This window comes from Hemiscyllium ocellatum, chromosome 21 (assembly GCF_020745735.1).
Source record: "Hemiscyllium ocellatum isolate sHemOce1 chromosome 21, sHemOce1.pat.X.cur, whole genome shotgun sequence".
Classification (NCBI taxonomy): domain Eukaryota; kingdom Metazoa; phylum Chordata; class Chondrichthyes; order Orectolobiformes; family Hemiscylliidae; genus Hemiscyllium; species Hemiscyllium ocellatum.
Window position 1 is genome coordinate 57,920,869 of NC_083421.1, and position 26,785 is coordinate 57,947,653.

General features: G+C 46.2%; 1 protein-coding gene across 2 annotated transcripts in view; it reads left to right on the plus strand.

Annotated features, from left to right (window-relative positions):
- Positions 1–26,785, plus strand: part of LOC132825911 (potassium channel subfamily T member 1-like) — a 428,710-nt gene that overhangs the window by 203,971 nt on the left and 197,954 nt on the right. For both annotated transcript variants that reach the window (XM_060841534.1, XM_060841535.1), the window contains one exon: positions 13,215–13,294. In XM_060841534.1, coding sequence (XP_060697517.1) covers positions 13,215–13,294 — 80 coding nt within the window. The remainder of the gene's footprint in view (positions 1–13,214; positions 13,295–26,785) is intronic.

The following is a 26,785-nucleotide window of genomic DNA, read 5'->3' on the forward strand; positions in this document are numbered from 1 at the left end:
AGTCTCTGATTTCAATGGCTGCCCCTCTTTCCCATGGCATTTCAGGAGCTGAGTCCAGGAGAGAAGGTCTTATACATCTACCTACTGTTGTTGGGGTAATCTGGTAGGGGTCACCCTGCAGAAAACAATACCCAAATGTAATATTACAATGATGGATCAGAATACCAAAATACTGTGGGTGGTTTTTGCAAAATGTTTTTCTTTTTCAAAAAGTGGAATGATACAGAGATAAAATAATTGCAGATGTGAAATATGTGTATGGAGCCAATGAAGTATAATACCTAAAGATATGAAAGAAATATCAAACAGACTGCGCTGTGATTTCTTCTAACTGCAAAAATATAAACAAGGGCTGATGACCATATGCCCCAAAACTAAGCCACCCATTATAGATTATGTTCCAAACTAAAGACACATTCTGTGTTTTTTTTCCTTTGAACAATACACAAGGACAGGGGTTCAAAAACCCAGTTTCAACACTACTGGAGTGGACTTGTGGGATTGAGCCTGGGTTTGAGCACAGTGAAGGTCGCAGTTGAAAGAATATTCTCTAGTTACCCCTGCGTTGTTGTTAACAATAGTTTCTCACTCTGAGTGCTGGAAGTCAACTCACTAGCAGGCAGGCAAAAGGAAGACCAGCTCTCACTCACTTATTGGAAACGGGTAGAAAAAAAACATGGAGTTAGGACAGAAGAACGTCAAAATACCAAGAAACACAAAAGCTGGCTGTTTATAATTACTGACATTAATTGGACTGATAACCTCAGTTGCAATGGTCACAGTGTTCAACTATCTGCTTCTTGTAACCGATACAGAGACTGATCCCTACATTTTTTAAAATCCTTTTGAACTCACCTCCTTTCCCATCCTTTTGAATTACAAATTCTTCCTGTGCTTAGTTATAAATAAAGTCACTCTTTTGTTAATTCAAAAACATAAAAATAATTCTGTTTGGGTCTGAGGAGAAAGGTATTCACAGGGGAAGGGATCCTGTCTGAATTAACCTTATTGCAACCAACTGAGGGGACTGGGTGAATAAAGGTAGCGAGCGGGTTCACCTCTCCTCACTGGAGAGCCTAACAGTTTGACGACATCTCATCTGGAACTTTAAACAAATTGAGGAACCTTGACCAGGGTCTCGTCATATGAGTAACAATATCTAAAAATCTATGAAACAGCTTCTCAGAGTAGCAGGGAACCCTTTGTTTGGTTTTCTGTTGCGTTGTTAGTGATTAAATCTCAGGTTACTTAGTTGCAGGATTGCCGATTTCCAGCACAGTGTATGACTCTATTGAGATGGAAGATACTTACAGGTAAATTCTGACAGTCTTGTTTGGGTTCTTTCATGGATGTTGTTTAAATTAAATGCTTTCTCATGGGAGGCCTGCGTCGTACATGTGCACTGTACCTTTATGTTACTCAACCATCCTACATTGAGTTTCCATCCCATATTGGGTGATCAAAGGTCCCTTTACTGTGTGAGACTGACCTGGCTTTGGTGTCCTCATGGTCAGAACCCATACTTTCCCTCTATTAGGGCCACTACACTTCATCATATGGCTATGTTTTAAACTGTCTCCATTCATTCAAAGTAAAACTGAATAGTTCAGAGAGGGAGATGGGGAATGTTTCCATTCTTTGTTTTTATTCACTCACGGGTGTGAATGCTTTACAGGGAAAGACCGTTGCTTAATGCCCTTCCCTGTGTCCTGAGAAGCTGATGGTGAGCTCTTTTCTTGCATTGTCTGTGGTGAGGGAATACCCACAATGCTGATATGATTCTGATTCACTTACTAGGAAGGAACTGTATCAAGGTGCAAAGAGGGATTGTGAGAGAATTGGATAATATCAAATTAATGTTGAGCTTCTTCAGTTTTACATGATCTGCACTCATCCAAACAATGGGGAGTATTTCATCACATTCCTGACTTGTACCTTGTGGTTGGTGGACAGGTTCTGGGGAGTCAGCATGTGAGTTACTCACTACAAAGTTCCCAGTCTCTTACTTGCTCTCTTAGACACCAGTATTTATGTGGTAGGTCTAGTGGCTGCAGATATTGGAGAGGTTTTCCTCCGATTCTCCATGCATCAGTTTTACTAGAGCTCCTTGATACCACACTTTAGTCAAATTTTACCTTGAGATTAAGGGCAGTAACTGTCACCCCATCCTTGGAATCCAGTTCTTTTGGCCATATTCAGACTAAAGATGTTATGCATTCAGGCCACGGCAGAAGCTGAACTGAGCATTGGTTGCTGCTGAGTAAATGCTATTTCATAGTCCTGTTAATAACAACTTCCATTACTTTGCTGGTGATGACCTGATGTGGTGATAAGTACCTGGATCGGATTTGGCCTGGTTTTTGTCATCTGGACATACCTGATCAATTCTCTATATTGTTTCGTGAGTGCCAGTGTTCCAGATGTACTGAAACAGCTGGGTCACAGATTCAGCTAGATCTGAAGCACAAACCTTCAATTCGATTATCAGAATGTTGTCAGGGCCCAAATCCTTTGCCTGTATCTGGTGTGATCAGTATTTCCTGATATCATGTAGAGTAAATGGAATTGGCTGAAGACTGACTGACTGCTAGCAGGGAGCTCAAAACAAAATCTGAAATTAAGGGCCAGTTGTCAATTGTTGGAAAAAACCCATCTGGTTCACTAGTGGGAGAATGGGGTTAAGAAACTTATCAGCCGTGATTGAATGGCAGAGAAGACTCAATGGGCTGAATGGCCTAATTTCTGCTCCTATGTCTTATGGTCTTGTTAATGACCTTCAGGGAAGGAAACTGCCATCCTTACCAGGTCTGGCCTACATGTAACTCCAGACCCAAAGCCAATGTGGTTGCAATTACAGATGGGCAATAAATGCTGGTCTAGCCAGCGCTGCTTATACCCCTCGAATAAATAACAAAACAGCTCAAGACTTAAATGGATCATTCAGTCAGCTTTCTAGTCGATGATGGTGACAAATGGTTGCCCTAATATGCTGTGCTACTAAGAAGAGGATATTTGTGAAAAAAATCCTCCTCCGGCAAATTACTCTCTCAGTTAATTCTGATTTCTCACTACAGATGCTGCCAGACCTGCTGAGCGTTTCCAGCAATTTCTGATTTAAATTTACCCCATTTTACATGACACCGCTGGCTGTGGAATCACTGAGCTCTGTTTGCTTTTGTAGTGTAGCATGGACATGGTCCTCTGTCACAGCTTCATCTTGTTGGCAATTCATTTGTAGCTACTCCCTTCCCTGAAGATAATCAATTGAGGAGTACACTGGGTCACTGATTGTTTCAGCACACAATTAAACAAAGGATTTGAGCTATAGCGAGAGGCTGAACAGGCTGGAGCTGTTTTCCCTGGAGCATCGAAGGCTGAAGGGTGACCTTATTGACGTTTATAAAATTATGAGGGGCATGGATAGGATAAATAGACAAAGTCTATAGACAAAGTCTATAGACAAAGACTCCCCTGGGGTGGGGGAGTCCAGAATTAGAGGGCATAGGTTTAGGGTGAGAGGAGAAAGATATAAACGGGACCTATGGGGCAACTGTTTCACACAGAGGGTGGTATGTGTATGGAATGAGTTGCCAGAGGAAGTGGTGGAGGCTAGTACAATTGCAACATTTAAAAGGCATTTGGATGGGTATATGAATAGGAAGGGTTGGAGAGATATGGGGTAAAAACAATGACTGCAGATGCTGGAAACCAGATTCTGGATCAGTGGTGCTGGAAGAGCACAGCAGTTCAGGCAGCATCCAAAGTGCAGCGAAATCAACGTTTCGGGCAAAAGCCCTTCATCAGGAATAAAGGCAGTGAGTCTGAAGCGTGGAGAGATAAGCTAGAGGAGGGTGGGGGTGGGGAGAAAGTAGCATAGAGTACAATGGGTGAGTGGGGGAGGGGATGAAGGTGATAGGTCAGGGAGGAGAGGGTGGAGTGGATAGGTGGAAAAGGAGCTAGGCACGTCGGACAAGTCATGAGGACAGTGCTGAGCTGGAAGTTTCGAACTAGGGTGAGTTGGGGGAAGGGGGAATGAGGAAACTGTTGAAGTCCACATTGATGCCCTGGGTTGAAGTGTTCTGAGGCGGAAGATGAGGCATTCTTCCTCCAGGCGTTTTTACAATGGGTGAGTGGAGGAGGGGATGAAGGTGATAGGTCAGGGAGGGCCAGGTGCTGGCAAGTAGGACTAGATTGGGTTGGGATATCTGGTCGGCATGGACGGGTTGGACCAAAGGGTCTGTTTTCATGCTGCACATCTCCATGACTCTATGACTCTAAAAGTGAAGTACCGCAGATGCTGGAAATCTGTAACAGACACAGAGAATGCTGGAGAAATTCAACAGGTCTGGCAGCATCTGTGTAGAGAGAGAGAGGAACAGTTAATGTTTTGAGTCCAGTGTGACTCTTCTTTCAGAGCTGAGGCAGAATTATACTGGACTTGAAATGTTAACTCTGCTTTCTCTCTCTAGGTGCTGCCAGACCTGCTGAATTACTACAGCAAATTCTGATTTTGTAATTCAGTACAATTCTGCTGTTGCTGATTGTCCGCAGTGTTTCAAGGAGGCTCATTTTTTGAGCTGCCAGATCTGATTTAGATTTAAACTGAAAGAACTGCGGATGCTGTAAATCCAAAACAAAAACAGAAATTGCTGGAAAAGCTCAGCAGATCTGACAGAATCTGTGGAGAGAAATCAGAGTTAACGTTTCAGTTCCAGTGATCCTTCTTCGGAACTCAGTTCAAAGCTCAGCCATGGGTGCTGCCAGACCTGCTGAGCTTTTCCAGCAATTTCTGATTTAAATTTACCCCATTTTACATTGTCCTACTGCGCCACAAACATGGGTGGCTACGAGCAATTATTATCAGTCTTTGACTGGCCAAGTAATGGAACTGATTGTTTGGAACAATACTGAAGATTGCAAACTTAAACACAAAATTATTCACTAAATAGCAGTCAGCACCGCTATAAGAGAAGATTTGTTCCTGATAAATCTATGACTTTATTTAAGGAAAGGCCAATGAGCATTAACTTGTCTTAATATTTAATGCAGCTCGACTTTGAGTAAGTCCCTTATTGGAGGTTATTACACAGGCTTGAGAATGTGGCAAATAATTTGTCACTGGGCAATAGGATTGAGTGCAAGAAAGCGAGTTGGTGTAGTGAGGAGAGTGATTCAGAGATTGCAATCAGGGCGTTTTATTAAACCATCCTAACTTCAGGAATCACAGCATGCCGCATTCGTCCTACTACAGCAGCTACTTGTGGTATGGTAGTTAGCACTGCTGCCTCACAGCATTGCGGATCCGGGTTCGATTCCAGCCTCGGGTGACTAACTATGTGGAGTTTGCACATTCTCCCTGTGTCTGGTTTCTGCCAGGCACTCTGGTTTACTTCTGCAGTCCAAAGATGTGCAGGTTAGGTGGATTGGATATGCTAAATTGCCCTGCATGGTCCAAAGATGTGCAGGTTAGGTGGATTGGATATGCTAAATTGCCCTGCATGTTCCAAGGATGTGTAGGTTAGGTGGATTGGTCATGGGAAATGTTATAGGGATTGGGTGTTTTGCTATTCAGGGGATCGTTGCAGACATGATGAGCTGAATGGCCTCTATCTGTGATGCTTCCTCTGAACTGCCTGAGAGGAAGCCAAAACTGGGCTGTGTCTGGGCTCGGGTTTCCATATCGCAGAACTCCAGGTATCTCCACTCATGCTTTCCCTTCCAAATTCTCACACTCACCTTATACAACTCCACTTCTGTCAATATCAAAACCCCTCTTCTCCTTAAACTAAACAGCCACCCTTCTATGGACAAGCCCTTTGTGAAAAGAGAAATGAGAATCACAAATTGAATTTAAATGCATCTGAATATATTTTGAATTATGACTCCGTCAATTGAATTTTCCAATTTTGTGCTTACCCGTTACAGAATATGTGTGAGAATGGCACTATTTATAATCTCCAACTTGTTAAAGTTTCTGCAAAATTAAATATTTTTATTCTACTAGGCAGCTGCAATAAATCCACATAATATCCTTGCCCTTATCTTTATATAGACTTATATAGATGCTGTAGGCAGGAATTAAAACAAAAATAACAAAACAGAAGTTGACTTTTGGCCCTGTACACATTTTAAGAGTAAATTGTTATCTTCTGTTGTATGTACTGCAGAAAATCAATTTGAAATAACAGGGTCTCTGGGCATTTATATAAAGGTCCATCGCAGTTTCAGTCCAATTTTATCTGAATGCAGTTCGCCTGCACATTGAACTGCAAGTTCCAAGTGATCATTGCTAAAGTGCGTTCCTGCAGTACAGAACTACATCAGAGTGCTGGCTCATGATTGACACAGAAATGCACCGAGCAGCATGTGGGGAGCTGATGCAAACTCGAGGGAGGGTAATGTTGTTCACAATATGTGCAAAGAACTCAATTCAATTAATTAATGCTGACAATGTTGTTAACTTCAATTCTCCGTGGTGTCACCTTATACTCTCACGTGTACACAATGTTGATCAGGTCATCAGCCAGACATTCTGAATCGACAGCCTTTCTTCCAAACCCTCTTGGACAGTTTCAAATTTTCTATCCATTCGAGGGCTTTTGCCTTGTCATGGTTAACTGCCTGAGAGTCTTTTTTGGCAATGGTATCCCTACTTGCATCGATTTTCCTCTTGTTTTGAGTTTGACTCTGATAGCTTAAGAACATGATCTGTCCTCAGAGTCTGGTAGAGACATGGAATGATCCATCCATTCAGCCCATCTCATCTCTGTCAGTTCTTTGTCGGAGCAATCTAATCCCTTGCATTTTCAGAATTGCTCTACAATTTTTATCTTTAAGTATTGACCCATTTCCCTTTTGAAAATGACCGTTGAATCAATGGGATGGCACGGTGGCACTGTGGTTAGCACTGCAGCCTCACAGCACTAGCATCCCAGGTTCAATTCCAGCCTTGGGTGACTGTCTGTGTGGAATTTGCACATTCTTCATGTTGGTTTCCATTGGGTACTCCGGTTTCCTCCCACAGTCCAAAGATGTGCAGGTCACGTGAATTGGCCATGCTAAATTGCCTATAGTGTTAGGTGCATCAGTCAGAGGGAAATGGATCTGGGTGGGTTACTCTTCGGAGGGTTGGTGTGAACTTGTTGGGCTGAAGGGTTTCCACACTGTAGGTAATCCAATCATAACTTGCTGTGTTTAAAACAAACAGGTCACCATTGTTCCTCACCTAAGGGAGGTCTTTCCTACCTGTCTAAAGTAAAACTCAAGCCATGCCTGTTTTAAACCCTTACTTTATTTGATTTATTGTTGTCATATGTACCTAAGTACAGTGAAAAGTTTTGTTTTGCGAGCAGTACAGGCAGGTCATCGCAAACAAGGACATACTAGTCATATAGGGTACTGAGACAGAGCAAGGTAGAGAGGGTTACAGCTGCACAGGCGGGGCACAAAGCAAGAATAAAGTTAGAGAGATCCATTCATCAGTCTAATAACAGCAAGGAAGAAGCTGTTCTTGAACCTGTTAGTGCCTGTGATCAAGCTTCTGTACCTTCTGCCTCACAAAAGAAGTTGGAAGAGATCATTTTTAAGAGTTTTTTTTGATGAAGAGAAATTGAGTTGTAATTGCAACAGTCCCTCCTCCCTACCTTTTATCTTAGCCTGCCTGGCACCCTCTCCTCATTCCTGATGAAGGGCTCTGGCCCGAAACGTTGAATTTCCTGTTCCTTGGATGCTGCCTGACCTGCTGCGCTTTAACCAGCAACACATTTTCAGTTGTAATTGCAACTGGCCTTGTTCAGTTTGCTGATGGCAGCATTAGACCTCCCTTTACATTTGATTTTGTTTTCATGTGGAATTGAATTAATGGCAATGCGATTAAAGCTCAAGAAAGTTCTAAATGATTAATTTACTCATTTTAACTCTTTACTAAATGATCATTCCAAAGTGAGAAGGAACACAAGCATTCTTCCAAAAAGTTACCTCTATTTGCTTCAGTTTGACTTGTTTGTTATCTGTTATGTTTGTCTTGAGTTGCTCCATATCTTTATCTAAGAATAATGCAGAGAGATTTCTTAAATCAAACAGTATATTTACGTGACTTGAACATTTTGTAACTTTACAGAACTCACAATATACTTTTAATCAGAGCTAGGAGCAGCATATCTGATCTATTTCTCAAATGTTTGAGTTCCGAGGCAGACACTTGACTGACTAGCTCCACGCAGAGGCTAAAGTAATCAAGTACAGTCCAACACATTCTGACAAAGAGTCACAGGCCTCAAAACATTTACTCTGTGTTCTTTTCACACATGCTGCCAGACCTGCTGAGTTTCTCTAGCAGTTTCTGTTTTTGCTTGTTACAGTACAATGATTAGTGATCAGAAGAGCTTCTCCAAACCTTACAGCAGCACAATTGCCTCTGAGTCACAACTCCCCCTGTGCCCCCGAGCCGACACTTCAGTGCAGTACTGAGCATGTGGTTCACTGTCGGGCATGTCCTGGTGCAGATCAGCTGTTAACCTGAGACTTTAGCAGCCAGTTCCATTGAACACAGTTCAAAGAGGAAAGGTCAGTTCTTTGAATATTCTGGCCCAATGCTGCTCCCCTCTTAAATGCCAAAGATAGAAAATAAAACAGATTATTCATTCTGTTCCTGTTTGTGGGATCTTGCTGCTCAGAAGAAAATGGTGATACCATCTGCCTGTAAAGCAATGGCTGCACTCAGATAGAATGAAGCAGCATGCGCTCATGACTTGGTGCCATTCACAGTGCATGGGGACCTTTCGTTTTCAGGAGCAATTATAAAGCTATCGGCTATTACGCACCACCCACCATTGTCCACTAATAGCTATTCAGGCAGATCATTATCCAGAAACAAAAAAGAGAAATTGCTGGAAAAGCTCAGCAGGCCTGGCAGCATCTGTGGAGAGAAATCGGAGTTAACATTTCAAACTGAGTAACCCTTCCTCAGAATGAATCGTTATCTACTCCTTTGTCTGTCTAACCGTTCTTCTCTCTCTTTAGGCTCTATCCTCTCCTCCCACCCTACCTTCTGCACAAAAACCAACCTTTTCCAAGCTACCATCAGTTCTGAGGAAGGGTCATTGGACCCAAAACATCAACTCTGTTTCTCTCTCCTCAGATGCTGCCAGGAGAAAGTGAGGACTGCAGATGCTGGAGATCAGAGCTGACAATGCGTTGCTGGAAAAGCGCAGCAGGTCAGGCAGCATCCAAGGAGCAGGAGAGTCGACGTTTCGGGAATGAGCCCAAAGAAGGGCTCTTCCTGAAGAAGGGCTCATGCCCGAAACGTCGACTCTCCTGTTCCTTGGATGCTGCCTGACCTGCTGAGCTTTTCCAGCAACACATTTTCAGCACAGATGCTGCCAGGCCTGCTGAACTTTTTCCAGCAATTTCTGTTTTTGTTTCTGATCTCCAACATCCACATTTCTTTTGATTTTTTAAATTGTAAAGCTTTTCTCTGTCCAAATTCTTGGGATGGTGGGTGGCTGGGGCAGTTCAAATCATTGGGGTTTTAGTCCCAATCCTGCCATTCTCTGTATTAACTGGCCATCGGGCCTTGACGACAGTCTGGGTCTTGGCCTGACTCTGCAAGTGATTATGACCCTCTGTCCAGCTGAAGATTGCTGGAAGACCCTGGGCCAGAGGAAAGGAAGCAGTTCTCCCATCAATTTCTTTCCAGGGGACCCAGTAGAAGAGGTGAGCACCCCACCTGGCAAGCCTGGGCCTCTGTTGACCATGACCGCCGCCCCCCCTACACACACACACACACACACACACACACACACACCATAATTCCGCTCTCCACACCCTGCCACCATCAGCCTCCTCGGAGAAAGTGAGGACTGCAGATGCTGGAGAGTCGGAGTCAAAAAGGTGTGGTGCTCAAAAAGCACAACAGGTCAGGCAGTATCCAAGGAGCAGGACTGCTGATGTTTTGGGCATGAGGAACCATCAGCCTCCTCCCATCTTCATAGGCCGAGCGATTAACATTGCTCAGACTTTCACTGCCAGTGAACGAAAAACAATCCAGTGCAGGAACAGGCCCTCCAGCCCTCCAAACCTGCGCTGACACATTTTGCCCTTCCGCACTAAAACTGTCTTCACACCGTATCCCTCTACTCCCTTCCTATTCATGTATTCATCCAGGTGCTTCCTGAATGTTGCTGTTGTGTCTGCTTCCACCACCTCCTCTGGCAGCACGTCCCAAGTACTCCCCACCCTGTGTGTGAAAAACATGCCTCTCATATCTCTTTTAAACTTACCCCCGCATACCCCCCCTCCACTTCCCAGCCTTTAACCCATGTTCCTTAATAACTGACCCCTCCACCCTGGGAAAAAGCCTTCTATTTCCATTCCATCCATACCATTCACATCTTATAAGCTTCTATTAGGTTGCCCCTCAACACGTCCTGTGTTCCAGTGAAAACAAACCCAGTCTATCCAACCTTTCTTCATAGTTAAAATCCCCCACAGCAGCCAACATCCTGGTAAACCTTTCCTGTACCCTCTCCAAAGCATCCATATCCTTCTGTTGGTGTGGTGACCAGAACTGTAGACAATATTCCAAATGTGACCTAACTGAAGTTCTATAAAGTTGCAGCATAACTTATCTAACCTTATACTCAATGCCCCTTCCAATGAAGGCAAGCATGGCATAGGCTACTTTATCTACCCGCACTGCCACGTTCAGTGATCTGTGGATCTACACACATTGATGCTGGGGTTTGGGCTGGGAGCTGGCCTGATTTGGTGATCCATATTAATCTGTCCACCAGTGAACCCTTACTGGTTAAAGGTAGAGTTTTCACCTGTAACTTGATAGCCTTCAAGATGTACTGTTCCAGAGTCCTTCAGGTTTGGAGCTATAGTTGGGGAAGTGCTCTTTTAATGGCACACTGACCAATCGCTAGGTGAGCAGGTGAATGAATTTATTTAGTGAGAGAACTTTGGAAAAACAACTTTCAGGATCACCACTCAATGAGTGAATGACTTATTCTTCTTTGGTTTAAAGTTGTTGAGCATTTGTTTGATAGACAGGATGCAGAGTAGATGTACTGTTTCATACACAATTATACCAGAATGGCTGTGGTACGTGTCTGAACTCTGTGGCAGCTTTTCCAAGGATGTTGAGAACTGGAGTTATGGATAGGGATGGGAGAAGCTGTAATATTTTGTTCCCTGAGCAATGTGGCTGACCAGAAATCTCTCCCATTCTCTCTGCCTGACCTTGTCAAGGATATTGGAATGATTTGCAGGTTAATACACAACCAGCCCACCCACATTACAAACGCACCTTCTTTGGCCCATCAGGTACTTGGATTGGGGATTGAACCATGGAGCTTCAGGGCTTTTCATCAGACCACATACAGCCTCCCAAAGCATCAGTCTCTTTATTAAACAGAAATGCTTTCCCTTATGACTACATGGTGAGGGCAGTTCAAGTGGTCAAGCCAAGGGCTCTGAAATGACACTGTTGGTAAGGAGCACATCAGCATTTTATACGCTGGATTCCACTTTCCTCTGTCTGTTTCTCTCAGCTTAGAGGATGCGTTAGACATGACCTGGAGATATTCGGACAAAGAATTTTAGTTTTTTTCCACTCATCACCCATTATATCATCAACGGTGAGACATTAGATACAACTGGGGGTCTTGGGGTTTGTCAGAACCTACCCTTTTCATGGCCCTGAGCAAACTGAGGGGAGATGATAGTCCAATAGGAGTGTCCCTACACTGATAACCCAGAGGCCCAGCTAATGCTCCAGGGTTCAAATCCCACCACAGCAGCTGGTAAAATTGAGATTTTGATCAAGAAATCTGGAATTCAACAGGTAATCTCAGTAATGCGGGCCATGAAACTACCACTGATCATCATAAACGTGCATCTTGTTCATCAATGTCCTTTATATGTCATCCTGATACAATTGGGCCTGTGTGTGACTCCAGACCCATAATGATGCGTTTGCCCTCTGAACTGGTGGAGTAAGCCACACAGTCCCAGGCCAACAAATGCTGGGCTTGCCAGTGATGCCCACATCCCATGGAAGAATTTTTTAAAAAGAGACTTGTCAAATCACAGGCCTGGGGAAGTTCATATGGTGTGTACATCCATACGTCATCCTGGTTACACGTCTCTTCAGGTCAGGCATTATTGAAAATATTTTCCAGGCTATGTGAATGCTTGGGTGCACTTACAGTTTGTGATGGCCCTGGAGCGATGTTTGTGTTTGGTCTAAGCTCATCTGTGTCATACCCAACATCACACAATGATCATTTTCCAAACAGGAAACGGGTGGCACAGTGGCTCAGTGGTTAGCGCTGCTGCCTCACAGCGCCAGGGACCTGCGTTCGATTCCCGCCTCGGGCAACTGTCTGTGTGGAGTTTGTACATTCTCCCTGTGTCTGTGTGGATTTCCTCCCACAGTCACAAAAGATGTGCAGGTTAGGTGAATTGGCATTGCTAAGTTAGGTGGATTAGCAGGGGGGAAATGTAGGGGACTGGGTCTGGGTGGGTTGCTGTTTGGATGTTTGGTGTGGGCTAGTTGGTCTAAAGGACCTGTTTCCAAACTGTAGGAAATCTAATCTAATCAAAAGGAGAAAAATGAAACATTGATGTAGAGAGTAGCAAAATCATTATGGGCTTCTCCCCCTGTCTTCTCTTAACCATCTTGAAAGAATTTTATATGGACAGTCTAAGGAATTAGAAATATCCTTCATTAATATGTTTGTAATGACACTACACACAACAACCAGAATGTTTCTCAGACGAGTATCAGAATGGAGGAGGTTAAGGAAATTCAGCATGTCCATCAGGACCCTCAGCAACGTGTGTAGACAAACTATAGAAAATGTTCTGTCTGTATCCATTGTGGCTTGGTACAGCAACTGCCCCAGACTGTAGGAAACTACACATGCTTGTGTGTGCACATCTAAAGGGGTGTGTGTGTGTGTGTGTGTGTGTGTGTGTGTGTGTGTGTGTGTGTGTGTGTGTGTGTGTGTGTGTGTGTTTGTGATAATTGATAGCAAGGTATCTTTTGGGTTAACCAGTTCCTCTTGCTCAGACTGGATGTTGATGATGTACCGAGCCAGACAGAAAGCCAAGCTTTGTGCTGTTAAATGCGAGCATATGAAATAATACTATGGCAACTGAAAGTCTTGACTATCGGTTACATTACAAGATTCACTTTCTGTTTCCAGGGTCCAGGTCGAATTCTACGTGAATGAGAACACCTTCAAGGAACGGCTCAAGCTCTTCTTCATTAAAAACCAAAGATCAAGTAAGTGAAATGGTTAGGATTACAGTAGAGACAAATCCCACTACACTTCGCACACTTGCAAAGAGCTGCATTTATGTAGTGTCTTAACACGTCTCTGGAAAACATCTTGAAGGACTTGGCATCCAATTAAATATGTTGCTGTAGCGATTGAAAAACGTCACTGCCACTTTGTACACAAATCCCACATACAGCAATGTGCATCTCAACATCTGCAGCCAATATGAGCAATGAATGTGTTCACTTATAGAGTCATACAGTCATACAACATGGAAACAGACACTTGGGTCCAACCAGTCCATGCCAAACATAATCCCAAACTGTTCTGAAGGTGTAAGGGGTACTGTACCTTTCAGAGAGTTGAAAACTAGCTAGGACTTAGAGAGGCACAGAGAGTCCAGGACAATGTAACAATGTAATGCTTGGTCATAACAGCTAGCACTGACCAATCAGTTTAAATTATGCTCCAAAGTACCAAACTCCAATCAAGTTAGAGTTTAGTATTTTGACACTATTAACACCAATGAAGCAGGTGGGGGAGAACTGTCAAGCCACCAATGTCTGCAGACTGCCTGTAGAATATCTCCCTTTATCTATTATTGACCTGTAAAACAGAAATCCCTAAGAGGAGGGAAGGAAACAGAGGGCAACACAAAGAGATGATTCAACAGCTGGCTGGTTTTGAAATTCAAATTTTTTGGAAAATCTTAATCGGGGCAGTTATTGGACTGGAATTGTAGAGGGGAAGCTAGAAGATAAGCTAGAAAAAGGAGTTGTAAATACAGAGGAACCTTCATTATCCAAATACTAATTATCCGAAAATCGGATTATCTGGAGGAGATCTCCAGGTCTTGATGGAAACATTACATAAAAGACGTGTTTCCAACAGTGATCACATCTTTTGTTTACAGTGATTAAACAGGCACCGTCTCCAAATGACTATCTGCCCACCCTCTCTCTCACTCTACACATTGCCTGGAGCTTTACACAGGGGGTGTACCCTAAACCCCCCTTCCCCACATAACCTCTCCAACATTGTCCCGTACAGGACAGAGGTGGAACTGGTCAAAAAGTTGAAATGAAAATTTGTGTGTGTGGCTGTGGCTGTTTGGAGACGTACCCTACAAAGGCAGCAGCAGCAGTCCTGTTGTTGGAGTCCAGTCCGGCTGCCCCAGAGAGGGGATAGGCAGGGGGGTGGTGTTGGACAGGTGCGGGGGCAGTCGGTGTTGCATGGGGTTTGGGGTGGCGGGGGCAGTGTTGGGGACGGAGGCAGTGTTATGGGGGCAATGTTGGGGTGCAGGGTCAGTGTTGAACGTGTTTGGGGGGACGGGAGTGGTGTTGGGGCAGGGGCGGTCTTGGGGGGCAGGGGCGGTGTTGGGGGCGTGGTCGGGGTTGGGGGCGGGGGCGGTGTTGGGGATGGGGTCAGTGTTGGGGATGGGGTCGGTGTTGGGGCTGGGGGGTGTTTGGGACAGGGACGGGGCAGTGTTGGGGACGGGGTCTGTGTTTGGGACGAGGGCAGTGTTAGGGACGGGGGTGGTGTTGTGGATGGGGTTGGTGTTGGGGACGGGGGTGGTATTGGGGGTGGGGTCGGTGTTGGGGATGGGAGCGGTGTTGGGGGTGGGGTCGGTGTTGGGGATGGGGGCGGTGTTGGGGCGGGGGGGTGTTTGGGACGGGGACGGGGCAGTGTTGGGGACGGGGGTGGTGTTGGGGACGGGGGTGGTATTGGGGGTGGGGTCGGTGTTGGGGATGGGGTCGGTGTTGGGGATGGGGGCAGAGTTGGGGGAGGGTCGGTGTTGGGGACGGGTCGGTGTTGGGGATGGGGGTGGTATTGGGGGTGGGGTTGGTGTTGGGGACGGGGGTGGTGTTGGGGACGGGGCGGTGTTGGGGACGGGGGTGGTATTGGGGGTGGGGTCGGTGTTGGGGATGGGGTCGGTGTTGCACGGGAATAGGGGTCGGGGTCGGTGTTGGGGGAGGGTCGGTGTTGGGGATGGGGTCGGTGTTGGGGATGGGGTCGGTGTTGTGGACGGGGTTGGTGTTGGGGACGGGGCGGTGTTGGGGACGGGGGCGGTGTTGGGGGAGGGTTGATGTTGGGGACGGGGGCGGTGTTGGGGGAGGGTCGGTGTTGGAGCGGGGTTGGTGTTGGGGACGGGGTCGGTGTTGGGGATAGGGGCAGTGTTGGGGGGTGGGGTCGGTGTTGGGGACAGGGGCGGTGTTGGGGGAGGGTCATTGTTGGGGATGGGGTCGATGTTGGGGGAGGGGGCGGTGTTGGGGGAGGGGGCGGTGTTGGGGACGGGGGTGATGTTGGGGACAGGGGTGATGTTGGGGACGGGGCAGTGTTGGGGGAGGGTCAGTGTTGGGGGAGGGGGCGGTGTTGGGGGAGGGGGCGGTGTTGGGGGAGGGTCAGTGTTGGGGATGGGGTCGATGTTGGGGGAGGGGGCGGTGTTGGGGACAGGGTCGGTGTTGGGGACGGGGCCGATGTTGGGGGAGGGTCGGTGTTGGGGGAGGGGGCGGTGTTGGGGGAGGGTCAGTGTTGGGGATGGGGTCGGTGTTGGGGGAGGGGGTCGGTGTTGGGGACAGGGTCGGTGTTGGGGACGGGGCCGATGTTGGGGGAGGGTCGGTGTTGGGGGAGGGGGCGGTGTTGGGGGAGGGTCAGTGTTGGGGATGGGGTCGGTGTTGGGGGAGGGGGTCGGTGTTGGGGACGGGGCGGTGTTGGGGACGGGGCGGTGTTGGGGACGGGGGCGGTGTTGGGGACGGGGGCGGTGTTGGGGGAGGGTCGGTGTTGGGGACGAGGACGGTTGGGGATGGGGTCGGTGTTTGGGACGGGGGTGGTGTTTGGGACGGGGGTGGTGTTTGGGACGGGGGTGGTGTTTGGGACGGGGGTGGTGTTGGGGACGGGGGTGGTGTTGGGGATGGGGACGGTGTTGGGGACGGGGACGGTTGGGGATGGGGTCGGTGTTTGGGACGGGGGTGGTGTTTGGGACGGGGGTGGTGTTTGGGACGGGGGTGGTGTTGGGGACGGGGGTGGTGTTGGGGATGGGGACGGTGTTGGGGACGGGGGTGGTGTTGGGGCAGGGTCGATGTTGGGGACGGGGGTGGTGTTGGGGGAGGGTCGGTGTTGGGGACGAGGACGGTTGGGGATGGGGTCGGTGTTTGGGACGGGGGTGGTGTTTGGGACGGGGGTGGTGTTTGGGACGGGGGTGGTGTTGGGGACGGGGATGGTGTTGGGGACGGGGGTGGTGTTGGGGACGGGGGTGGTGTTTGGGACGGGGGTGGTGTTTGGGACGGGGGTGGTGTTGGGGACGGGGGTGGTGTTGGGGATGGGGACGGTGTTGGGGACGGGGGTGGTGTTGGGGCAGGGTCGATGTTGGGGACGAGAGCGGTTGGCGATGGGGTCAGTGTTGGGGACGGGGGCGGTGTTGGGGCAGGGGCGGTGTTGGGGACGAGGACGGTTTGGGATGGGGTCGGTGTTTGGGACGGGGGTGGTATTGTGGGTGGGGCCGGTGTTAGCGACGGGGTGGTGTTGGGGTATGGGGTCGGTGTTGCACGGGAATAGGGGTCGGGGTTGGTGTTGGGACTGGGGATGGTTTTGGGGGAGCGGGGTCGGTGTTGGGGGAGGGGTCGGTGTTGGGGACGGGGGTTGGTGTTGGGGGTGCGGGGTCGGTTTTGGGCAGGTTTGGTGTTGGGGACGGAGTGGTGTTGGGGTGCGGGGTCGGTTTTGGGGCAGGTTTGGTGTTAGGGACGGGGATGGTGTTGGGGTGCGGGGTTGGTTTTGGGGCAGGTTTGGTGTTGGGGACGGAGTGGTGTTGGGGGGCGGGGTCGGTTTTGGGGCAGTGTCGGTGTTGGGAATGGGGTGGTGTTGGGGGCAGGGTCAATGTTAGGGATGGGGTGGTGTTGGGGCTGGGGGTGGTTTTGGGGCAGGGTCAGTGTTGGGGACGGGGTTCATGTTGGGGCGGGGTGGTATTGGGTGGCAGGTGGTGTTTGGGGGACAGGGTCAGTGTTGCACTGGTTTGGTGGGGCGAGGGTGGTGTTGGGGACAGGAGTGGTGTTGGGGGTTGGTGTCGGGGGTTTGGGTCAGTGTTTTTGGGGGCGGGGGGGTTGTTTGGGAATGGGGGTGGTGTTGGGGTGGGGTTGATGTTGCACTGGTTTGGGGGGATGGGGTGTGGTGTTGGGGACGGGGTTGGTGTTGGGGACGGGATTGGTTTTGGGGTGGGGTCGGTGTTGGGGACGGGGCGGGGCGTTGTTGGGGGTCAGGGTCAGTGTTGCACTGGTTTGGGAGGACAAGGGTTGGTGTAGGGACGGGGGATAGTATTGAGGACAGGAGTGGTGTTGGGGGGGTAGGGTCGGTGTTGCACTGGTTTGTGGGGACGGGGATTGGTGTTGGGGCAGGGCGGTGTTGGGGGGCAGGGTCGGTGTTGGGGGGCAGGGTCGGTGTTGGGGGCGGGGGCGGTGTTGTGGGGCAGGGTTGGTATTGAAGGGGAAAGGGTCAATGTTGGGGACAGGGGCAGTGTTGGGGGCGGGGTCGGTGTTGGGGGCGGGGCGGTGTTGGGGGGCAGGGTCTGTGTTGGGGGCGGGGGCGGTGTTGGGGGCGGGGGCGGTGTTGGGGGGCAGTGTTGGTGTTGGGGGGGCAGGGTCGGTGTTGGGGGGCGGGGGCGGTGTTGGGGGGCAGGGTCGGTATTGAAGGGGAAAGGGTCAATGTTGGGGACAAGGGCAGTGTTGGGGGCGGGGTTGGTGTTGGTGACGTGGGCGGTGTTGGGGGCGGGGGCGGTGTTGGGGCCGGGGTTGGTGTTGGTGACGGGGGTGGTGTTGGGGCCGGGGTCGGTGTTGGGGGCGGGGTCGGTGTTGGGGGCAGGGGCGGTGTTGGGGGGCAGGGGCGGTGATGGGGGCGGCGGCGGTGTTGGGGGCGGTGCGGGGACGGTGTTGGTGACGGGGGTGGTGGGGGTGGGGGCGGTGCTGGGATCGGGGTCGGTGTTGGGGGTGGGAGCAGTGTTGGGGGGCGGCGGCGGTGTTGCACAGGGTTGGGAGGGAGGGGCCTCGTGCTGTGTGCTGCTGCTGTCTCCTGAACGGGGTGCAGACTTTAAAAACTCTGACCCCCAGAGGAAAGACATTTAATCGATTAACTGAATAATCAATTAACCGAATGAAATAGTACCTGCCCAATATGTTCGGATAATCGAGGTTCCCCTGTAGTTGTTAGTTAATATTCTATGTTAGATTTAATGAATAAAAATCTTAAAATTTTTGTACTTTATATAGTGATTTTTGGGACAGTTCTTGGCCTCTTGAATTTTAACAGATCATAGCATGAATCTTTTCTGAGTGTCTGATTTAAATTAGCAGATGGGTCATAACGGTTTGGGGGCTTTCGTCCAGGATTTGAACTGGTTTAGACAGATTTGAATAGATTTGTGGGTATGAAAAATTTCAGCAGATTTAAACACTTGCAGGTTAGTGTCCTAGATATTTAAAGAAAACACTGGTGAGACAATTTGTTTAATTTCGGTGACTTGGGGTTGATTAAACTAAAAGTGAGAGAAACAGCTCTTCAAATTGCTAAAGAGCTCCTGGGATTTGAAGATGATTCTCAAATTTGCCAAAAACGTTTAGAAGGTAAAAAAAAAGGTCATACTTTTAGAATTAGCAAGTAAGTTAGATTTGGGTTCAACTAAGGACAAAAATAAAGCTGAAATTGTAAAGGAATTACTCAAACACTTAGCTGTGTCAGAAAAATAGACAAGTGCAGTCGGGGTAGAAAAACTTAAAATACAATTGAGGAAAATGGAGTTAGAAGATAAATGGAGAGAGAGAAGGAAACAAAAAGAGGGAGAAGGTTCTTAGCTGAGCAAAGAGAGTGAGAAAGAGAGAGAGAAGAAAGGGAGAGACGAAAAGGAAGAGAATTTTAACTTGAGAAGTTGCGACTTAGTCAGCAAAGTCAAGTTAACAGGTTAGGGATTAAAAGAGAAGGTAGTAATATGTACAAATATGTCAAGACTCTGCTTCATTTTGATGAAAAAGATGTTGAAGCCTTCTTTATTTCATTTGAAAAGTTGGCTAAGCAGATGGAGTGGTCCGAGGATTTATGGCTAATGCTAGTTCAGACTAAACTGGTAGGCAGAGTTAGTGAGGTATTTGCCGTGCTATCAGATGAGGGGTCAAGTGATTATGAAGAGGTTAAACAGGCTATTTTAAGTGTTTATGATTTGGTACCAGAAGCATATAGACAGCAGTTCAAAAGGAACCAGGTCAGACTTGTCTTGAGTTCGTAAAAGTTAAGCATAGTCATTTTGATAGATAGATGTGTGCTTTAAAAATAGATAAGACCTTTGAGGCTCTACAAGAGATTATTCTGCTGGAGGAGTTTTTTTTTAAAAACTCCCAGAGATGGTAAGAATTCACGTGGAGGAGCAGAAAGTTCAGGAAATGGGAAGGGCAGCAGAATTAGCTCATGGTAGTGCATCACGAGCTTCTGGCCAGCATTTCATCCTGTGATGGATAGAAGTTAGGAGAAGGGGATATCCTATACTACGAAAGAAAGAGTAGAGAACACTGCTAAGAATTTACCACAGATTAAAAAAGCAGCCAAAGAGGATGGAAAGGAGATGAAAGACTTCAGGTGTGTTCACTGTAATTACAGTGCTGGTGGTTTCAGAAGGGCACTGGGGAAAGGTGTTTTCACTGCCAGAAAGTTGGACACGTGAAGTCACAGTGCTGGTTGTTAAAGAAAGGCATTGTGGGAAAAGATGTGGTAAAAGAAGCTAAGCCAGTGGCATTAGTGAAGGGAGTAAAGGAGACCCCAAGAAGAGCCTAGGAGCTGCAAGAGAGTGCACAGCCTAGGCAGGGGCTGGGAATGGAGTTAGTACCTGATCTTTACAAAGAATTCACTTCTGTGGGTAAAGTTTACTCTGAAAGAACAGGGGGAGAAGGATAAGAAGTTATAATTTTGAGAGATACAGGATCTACCCAGTTGCTGATCATGAGAGATGAGCGAATATGCACTCTTTCTGATCTGTTACCCGAGAGTGTGGTAATGTGTGGGATAGGTGGACAGAAATTTAGTGTTCCCCTATGTAAGGTCAGGTTGGAGTGCCAACTCAAGACTGGGGAAGTTACAGTGGGAATGATTGACAGAGTGTCAGTTCCAGGAATTCAGTTTGATCTTGGGAATGATTTGGCAGGATCCAAGGTGGGAGTGACACCCCTTGTTGTGGAGAAGCTCAAGGAAGACCAAGAAACTGAGGAGTTAAAACAGAAATATCCTGGTATTTTCCCAGACTGTGTGGTAACCAGATCCCACTATCGTAAGTCACAGCACGAAGTGAAAAGTAAAGAGAAAGATGAAGGAGTTAAGGTTCAGTTAGAGGATACCCTGTTTGACATAGTGGTACAGGAAAAACCTGAACAGGGAGAGGGTCAGGCAGAAGTGTTCAGTCCTGAAGGCTAAGGGACTTCCAACAGCAAGACAGGTCAATAAAAGATATATATGTGGACGCGTATTCTGAAAAGGAGGCAGAAGATATTCCGGAGGGTTATTAACTGAGAGATAGGTTCCTAGGTCGGAAATGGAGAACATGGCAGGTTAGTGCAGAGGAGAAATGGGCAGAAATGCACTAGATTGTGTTGCCAGCAGCATACAGACAGGAGGTGGTATGGGTAGCACATGAACTACCTGTAGGAGGTCACCTAGGGGTACAAACAACTCAGGCTAAGGTACAATAACACTTTTATTGGCCTGGAATGCACCGGGATGTGGTTAACTTTTGCTGTAAGCCTCATACATGCCAAATGGTAGGTAAGCTACAGGCAGGAATAAAACCATCACCTTTGTTGCCAATTCCCGCATTTGAAGTATCTTTCACATGGGATATAATTGATTGTGTAGGTCCCCTCCCAAGAACTAAAAGTGGGAATCAGTACTTGTTAATCATAATGGATGTGTCTTCCAGATTTCCGGAGGCAATTCCATTACGGATTATCAAGGCAAAAATATGGCAGAGGAGTTAATAACTTTCTTCACATGGTATAGGTTACCCAGAGAGATTCAATTGGACCAAGAGTCACATTTAACTGCGAGGCTGTTTGAGGAGGTTATGGGTAGCTTAGGTATACAGCACTTTTAATCCAGGGCATGTTATTCTGAATCCCAGGGAACTCAAGAAAGGTGTATCAGACCTTGAAGACCATATTGAGCGCATACTGTCAGGTATCCCATTCGTATTGTTGGACATTAGAGATGCCCCAAATGAATCTACTCAATTTACTCCCTTTGACTTAACAATCGAGCATGAAGTGAGAGGCCCTTTGAAATTAATTAAAGAAAAATTGACAGGAACAAAGTCGGAGATCTCATACTTAGATAATGAATCGGAGGTGAGGGAGAGATTAAATTGAGTAGGTGAGTTAGCTAAACAGTGCCTAAAGAAGGCACAGTGTAGAATGAAGCAGGTGGTAGATAAAAGCTCTGAGACTCTGGTGTTTTCCCAAGGGGATTATGTGTTAGTACTGTTACCAGTGATTGGAGATCCCTTCAAAGCCAGGTTTAGTGGTCCCTATCAAATCAAGAAGAAGTTAACTCAGGTGAACTATCTAGTAAAGATGCCATATGGGAAAAAAAAGGTATCAGGTATGTCATGTGAGCATGTTGAAACCATATTATACTAGAGAGAAAGAACTGGAGAAACAGGTTGTTAGTTACTGTCCTGCAGAATGAGCAATCAAATCCTGATTATGTGGATTTTGATATGCCTTAAAATAGGTTAAAAAATGAAGTCATCCTTGAGGGGTGGGATAGCTTAGTAAACTATCTGTCTCAGGAGCATAGAATGCAGTTGAAAGATTTGTTACTTGGTATAAGGAGTATGTAAGAATCGGATGGGGAGGACGAATGCTATTGTACATGAAGTAGACGTTGAAAATACTGCTCTGATAAAACAACACTCCTATCGGCTTAATCCTCTCAAAGCCAGACAGTCCAGAAGGAGGTGGAGGCCATGCACGACGAGGACATCATTGAACCAAACCAAAGCAAGTGGAGTTCGCCAATCGTCTTAGTTTCCAAACCCGATGGGACTCAACAACTCTGCATGGGTTATTGTAACGTCATTGCCGTTACAAAATTGGACTCATATCCAATTTCTAGATTGGAGGACTGTGTCCAGAAAGTCGGACAAGCCAGTTCCATCACCAAGTTGGACTTAATGCGTGGTTACTGGCAGGTACCTTTATCAGAGATGGTGAAAGAAATTTCTCCATTTGTAACCCCAAATGGGCTATTTCAATTTAAAATGATGCCCTTTGGAATGAAGAATGTGTCTGTCACATTCCAAAGACTTATGAACAGAGTTGTGGCTGGCTTAACAAACTGTGCAGCCTATTTGGACGATGTAAAGATCTTTAGTAAGTCCTGGAACGATCACATGGTACAGCTGGCAGAGCTCTTTGAACAACTACAAGAAGCAAAACTGGTGATAAACTTAAATAAAATTGAATTTGCGAAAGCAGAGGTGATGTTCTTGAGACATAACATCGGCCATGGAAGGTTGACCCCACGGAACGCAAAGACGAAGGCCATCGAGGAACTTCCTTGTCCAACCTCGAAGAAAGAAGTGCTTTGATTCTTAGGACTCAGCAGATTCTATCGGGAGTTTGTTGCAATCTTCAGCGGTGTAATGGCACCATTAACTGATTTGCTGAAGAAGAACACAAAGTTTTGGTGGACAGAACCATGCCAGGAGGCATTCAACCATTTGAAAGCCATATTAACCACCAAACCAGTTTTGGCTGCACCAAACTTTTCACAACCTTTTAAAGTCACCATCGATGCTAGTGACATAGGGTTGGAGCTGTACTCCTACAGGAAGATGTAGATGGGATTGAGCTGCCAGTTGGTTACTTTACGAAGAAACTCAGCATCCACCAGAGGAAATACTCCATGTTCGAAAAGGAACCAATGAGTTTGGTACTGGCCATACAACATTTTAATGTGTATGTCACCAACAATGTGTCGGAGACAGTTGTGTACACAGACCACAATCCTCCTACATTCTAAGAACGCTTTAAAGACAAGAATATGAGACTATTTCGTTGGAGTCTTACGTTACAGACTTTTAATTTAAAAATCGTACATGTTGCAGGCCGTAAGAATGTAATTGCAGATGCATTATCATGGATTTAATTGTTAAAGTTTAGATAAGATACATCTATCCAATGTCTTCTATAATATATGAGAGAGAGAGAAAGAGAGAGAGGAAGATGTTAAGGTGAACTTAGATTAAAGTTATCTTTATGTTAGGGTAATGTGTTTAAAGAATAGAAAAAAAATGAAGCCACCTTTTCATTATGATGGTTTGTTTTTTTTCTTAAGCAGGGAGGTATTATGAAGGTGTAAGGGGTACTGTACCTTTAAGAGAGTTGAATGCTAGTAAGGACTTAGAGGGACACAGAGAGTCCAGGACAAGGTAACAATATAATGCTTGGTCAGAACAGCTAGCACTGTTCTATGAATGTTTCATTCACTGCTATGAATGAAAACTGAATCAAATTTGGCCAATCAATTTAAATTATGTCCCAAAGTACCAAATTCCAATCAAGTTGGAATTTAGTATTTTAATAATATCAACACCAATGGAACGATCCGATTCTCTGGGGTATAAAACCAAAAAAGGTGGGGGAGAACTGCCAAACCACCAACATCTGCAGACTGCCTATGAAGTACCTCTCTTAAAGGTACCTTTATCTATCAATGACCTGGAAAACAGAAATCCCTAAGAAGAAGAAAAGAAAACAAAGGGTGATGCAAAGAGAAAATTCGACAGCTATCCAGTTCTGAAATTAGAATTTTTTGGAAAATTTTAATCAGTGTTTTTATTGGGCTAGTATTGTAAAGGGGAAGGTAAAAGATCGTTTAGAGAAAGGACTTGTCAATAGTTATTAGTTACTATTCTATATTAGGCCTAAAGGATAAAGTAGTTAAAATTTTTGTACTTTAAATGGTTATTTTGGAATAGTTCTTGGCCTCTTGAATTTTAACAGATCACTGCACGGGGTGAATCTTTTTGGTGTGTCTGGTTTAAATTAGCAGAGAGGTTTGCCCCATGTCGCAACACAAACTGAACTAGTCCTGCCTGTCTGCCTGCTCCTGGCCCATATCCCTCCAAATCTTTCCTATTCATGTACTTATCCTAATGTCTTTTAAATGTTGCAATTGTACTAGCATCCACCACTTCTTCAGGAAGTTCATTCCACATGTGAATGACCCTCTGTGTAAAATATTTGTGCCCAAGCCTTTTTAAAATCTCTCTCCTCTAACCTTAAAAATGTGTCCCCGGTCTTGAAATCCCCCCATCCTAGGGAAAAGATACATACCATTAACTCTATCCATACCTCTCATTATTTTGTAAACATCTATCAGGTCACCACTCAACCTCCTACGCTCCAGTGGAAAAAATCCCAGCCTATCCAACCCTTCTTTATAATTCAAACCTTCCATACCTGGCAACATCCTGGTAAATCTTTTCTGAGCCCTCTCCAGCTTAATAGAATCCTTCCTATAACCGGGAAACCAGAACTGGACACAATATTCTAAAAGAAGCCTCACCAATCTCCTGAACAACCTCAACATGAATCCCAACTCCGATACTCAAAGGACTGAGCAAACGTGCCAAATGCATTTTTAACTACCCTGCCTATAACATCAAAGAATTATCTACCTGCACCACTCGGCCTCTCTGTTCTACAACACCACCCAAAGCACCGCCATTAATCGTGTAAGCCCTAACATTGTTTTGATCCAGGTTGAACTCCATCTGCCATTTTTCAGCTCATTGACCCATTTGAAACAGTTTGTGGAGCCTTTAAGTCATTTTGCAATTTCCCAATGATCCCTTGGCTGTATGGGACTTTTCCTGTCGCACTCATCAGGGCAGATGCAAGAATGCCGAATTTCAAAGGGAGCAAAACATTTATAACAAGCGTTCTTTCATGCATCCTGTCTGGCAATGCCTTAACCAACTGGAGTTGACTTGCCAACTGATCAGGTCAGGCAGCATCCGAGGAGCAAGAAAATTGACATTTCGGACAAAAGCCCTTCATCAGGAATAGAGGCAGGAAGCCTGCAGAGTGGAGAGATAAATGGGGGTGGGAGGGGGAAGGTACCTTCTCCCACCCTCCTCTCTGACCTATCACCTCCATCCCCACCCCCATTCACCTATTGTACTCTTTGCTACCTTCTCCCCATCCCTGCCCCCCCTCCATTTATCTCTCCACTGTGGAGGCTTCCTGGCTCTAATCCTGATGAAGGGCTTTTGTCCAAAACGTCAATTTTCCAGCTCCTCAGATGCTGCCTGACCTGCTGCGCTTTTCCAGCACCACTCTGATCTAAACTCTGGTTTCCAGCATCTGCAGTCCTCACATTTGCCTTGCCAACTAATCAGCCCACTTTCATCACGCAGTATAAAGCTGCCTTGGAAATTTGGTATTCTTGCATCTGTCCTGATGAGTGCAGGATGAAAAGCTTCAACGTGACTCATTGTTCACAGAAATATTTAATTTCCCAGTGCTCTCGCTCTGTCTGCAAGCTGTGCCCATTTAAATGAAAGGAAGAGCAAACATGTATTGATTTATGTTACATTACATTGAACCTATTAATTTGTCAAGGCAGCAAAGAATTTTGTCACATCCTTTCCAGGGAAGTAGAAAATGTTTTTTAAAAATGCTGAACTTGCCAGATAAAGAGCAGCCACGTAAACAGAAATAAATGTGAGAAAAGGAAATCGAATTTGAAAGGGAGGAAGAGATGCAGATAGAAAATAATGAAATCCAGTAATTTTTAACTCGTAATCCCAACCCACTCACTCCATTCAATGAAGTACAGTAGTTGTTATTAAAATAAGGACATGATGTGACATAATACGTGAGAGCCTGGAATTACTGTTGCCAAGACGAATTACTGAGACTGGATTGAAAAGTGAGTGTAGTCGTGGGTTATGTTTACATATGACATTTCATTAGGTGCTTTAATAATTTATTTATTTATGGCATGTGGGTGTTGCTGACAAGGTCAACACTGATGATCCACCTCTAATTGAGAAGGTGGCAGTGAGATGCCACAGTCTGCATGAATGATAGCTTTTTGTAGTGGTTTGATGCACTCATCTAACTAGACCACTTCATGTGACAGCTAAGAGTCAACTGCATTGTTTTATGTCTGGAGTCACACATAGGCCAGGGGTATGCCCAGCTGATTGCCTCCTCTGAAGGATAGGGACACACCGTCTGGATTTCCATGGTGATTCCATGGTCATTGTGACTGATAATGACTAGTTTTTTAAAATATAATTCCAGATAGACTTTAATGAACGGTATTTAAATAGCCCTGTTGCCCTTTTGGCATTTGAAATTGCATCTCTATATTTTTCATCCATATTTTTGTATCACCAGTCCCAGAGACTTTCCTATAACCTCTTGCTACCTGTGCCATGTGATGGTGGGAACCTAAGATCA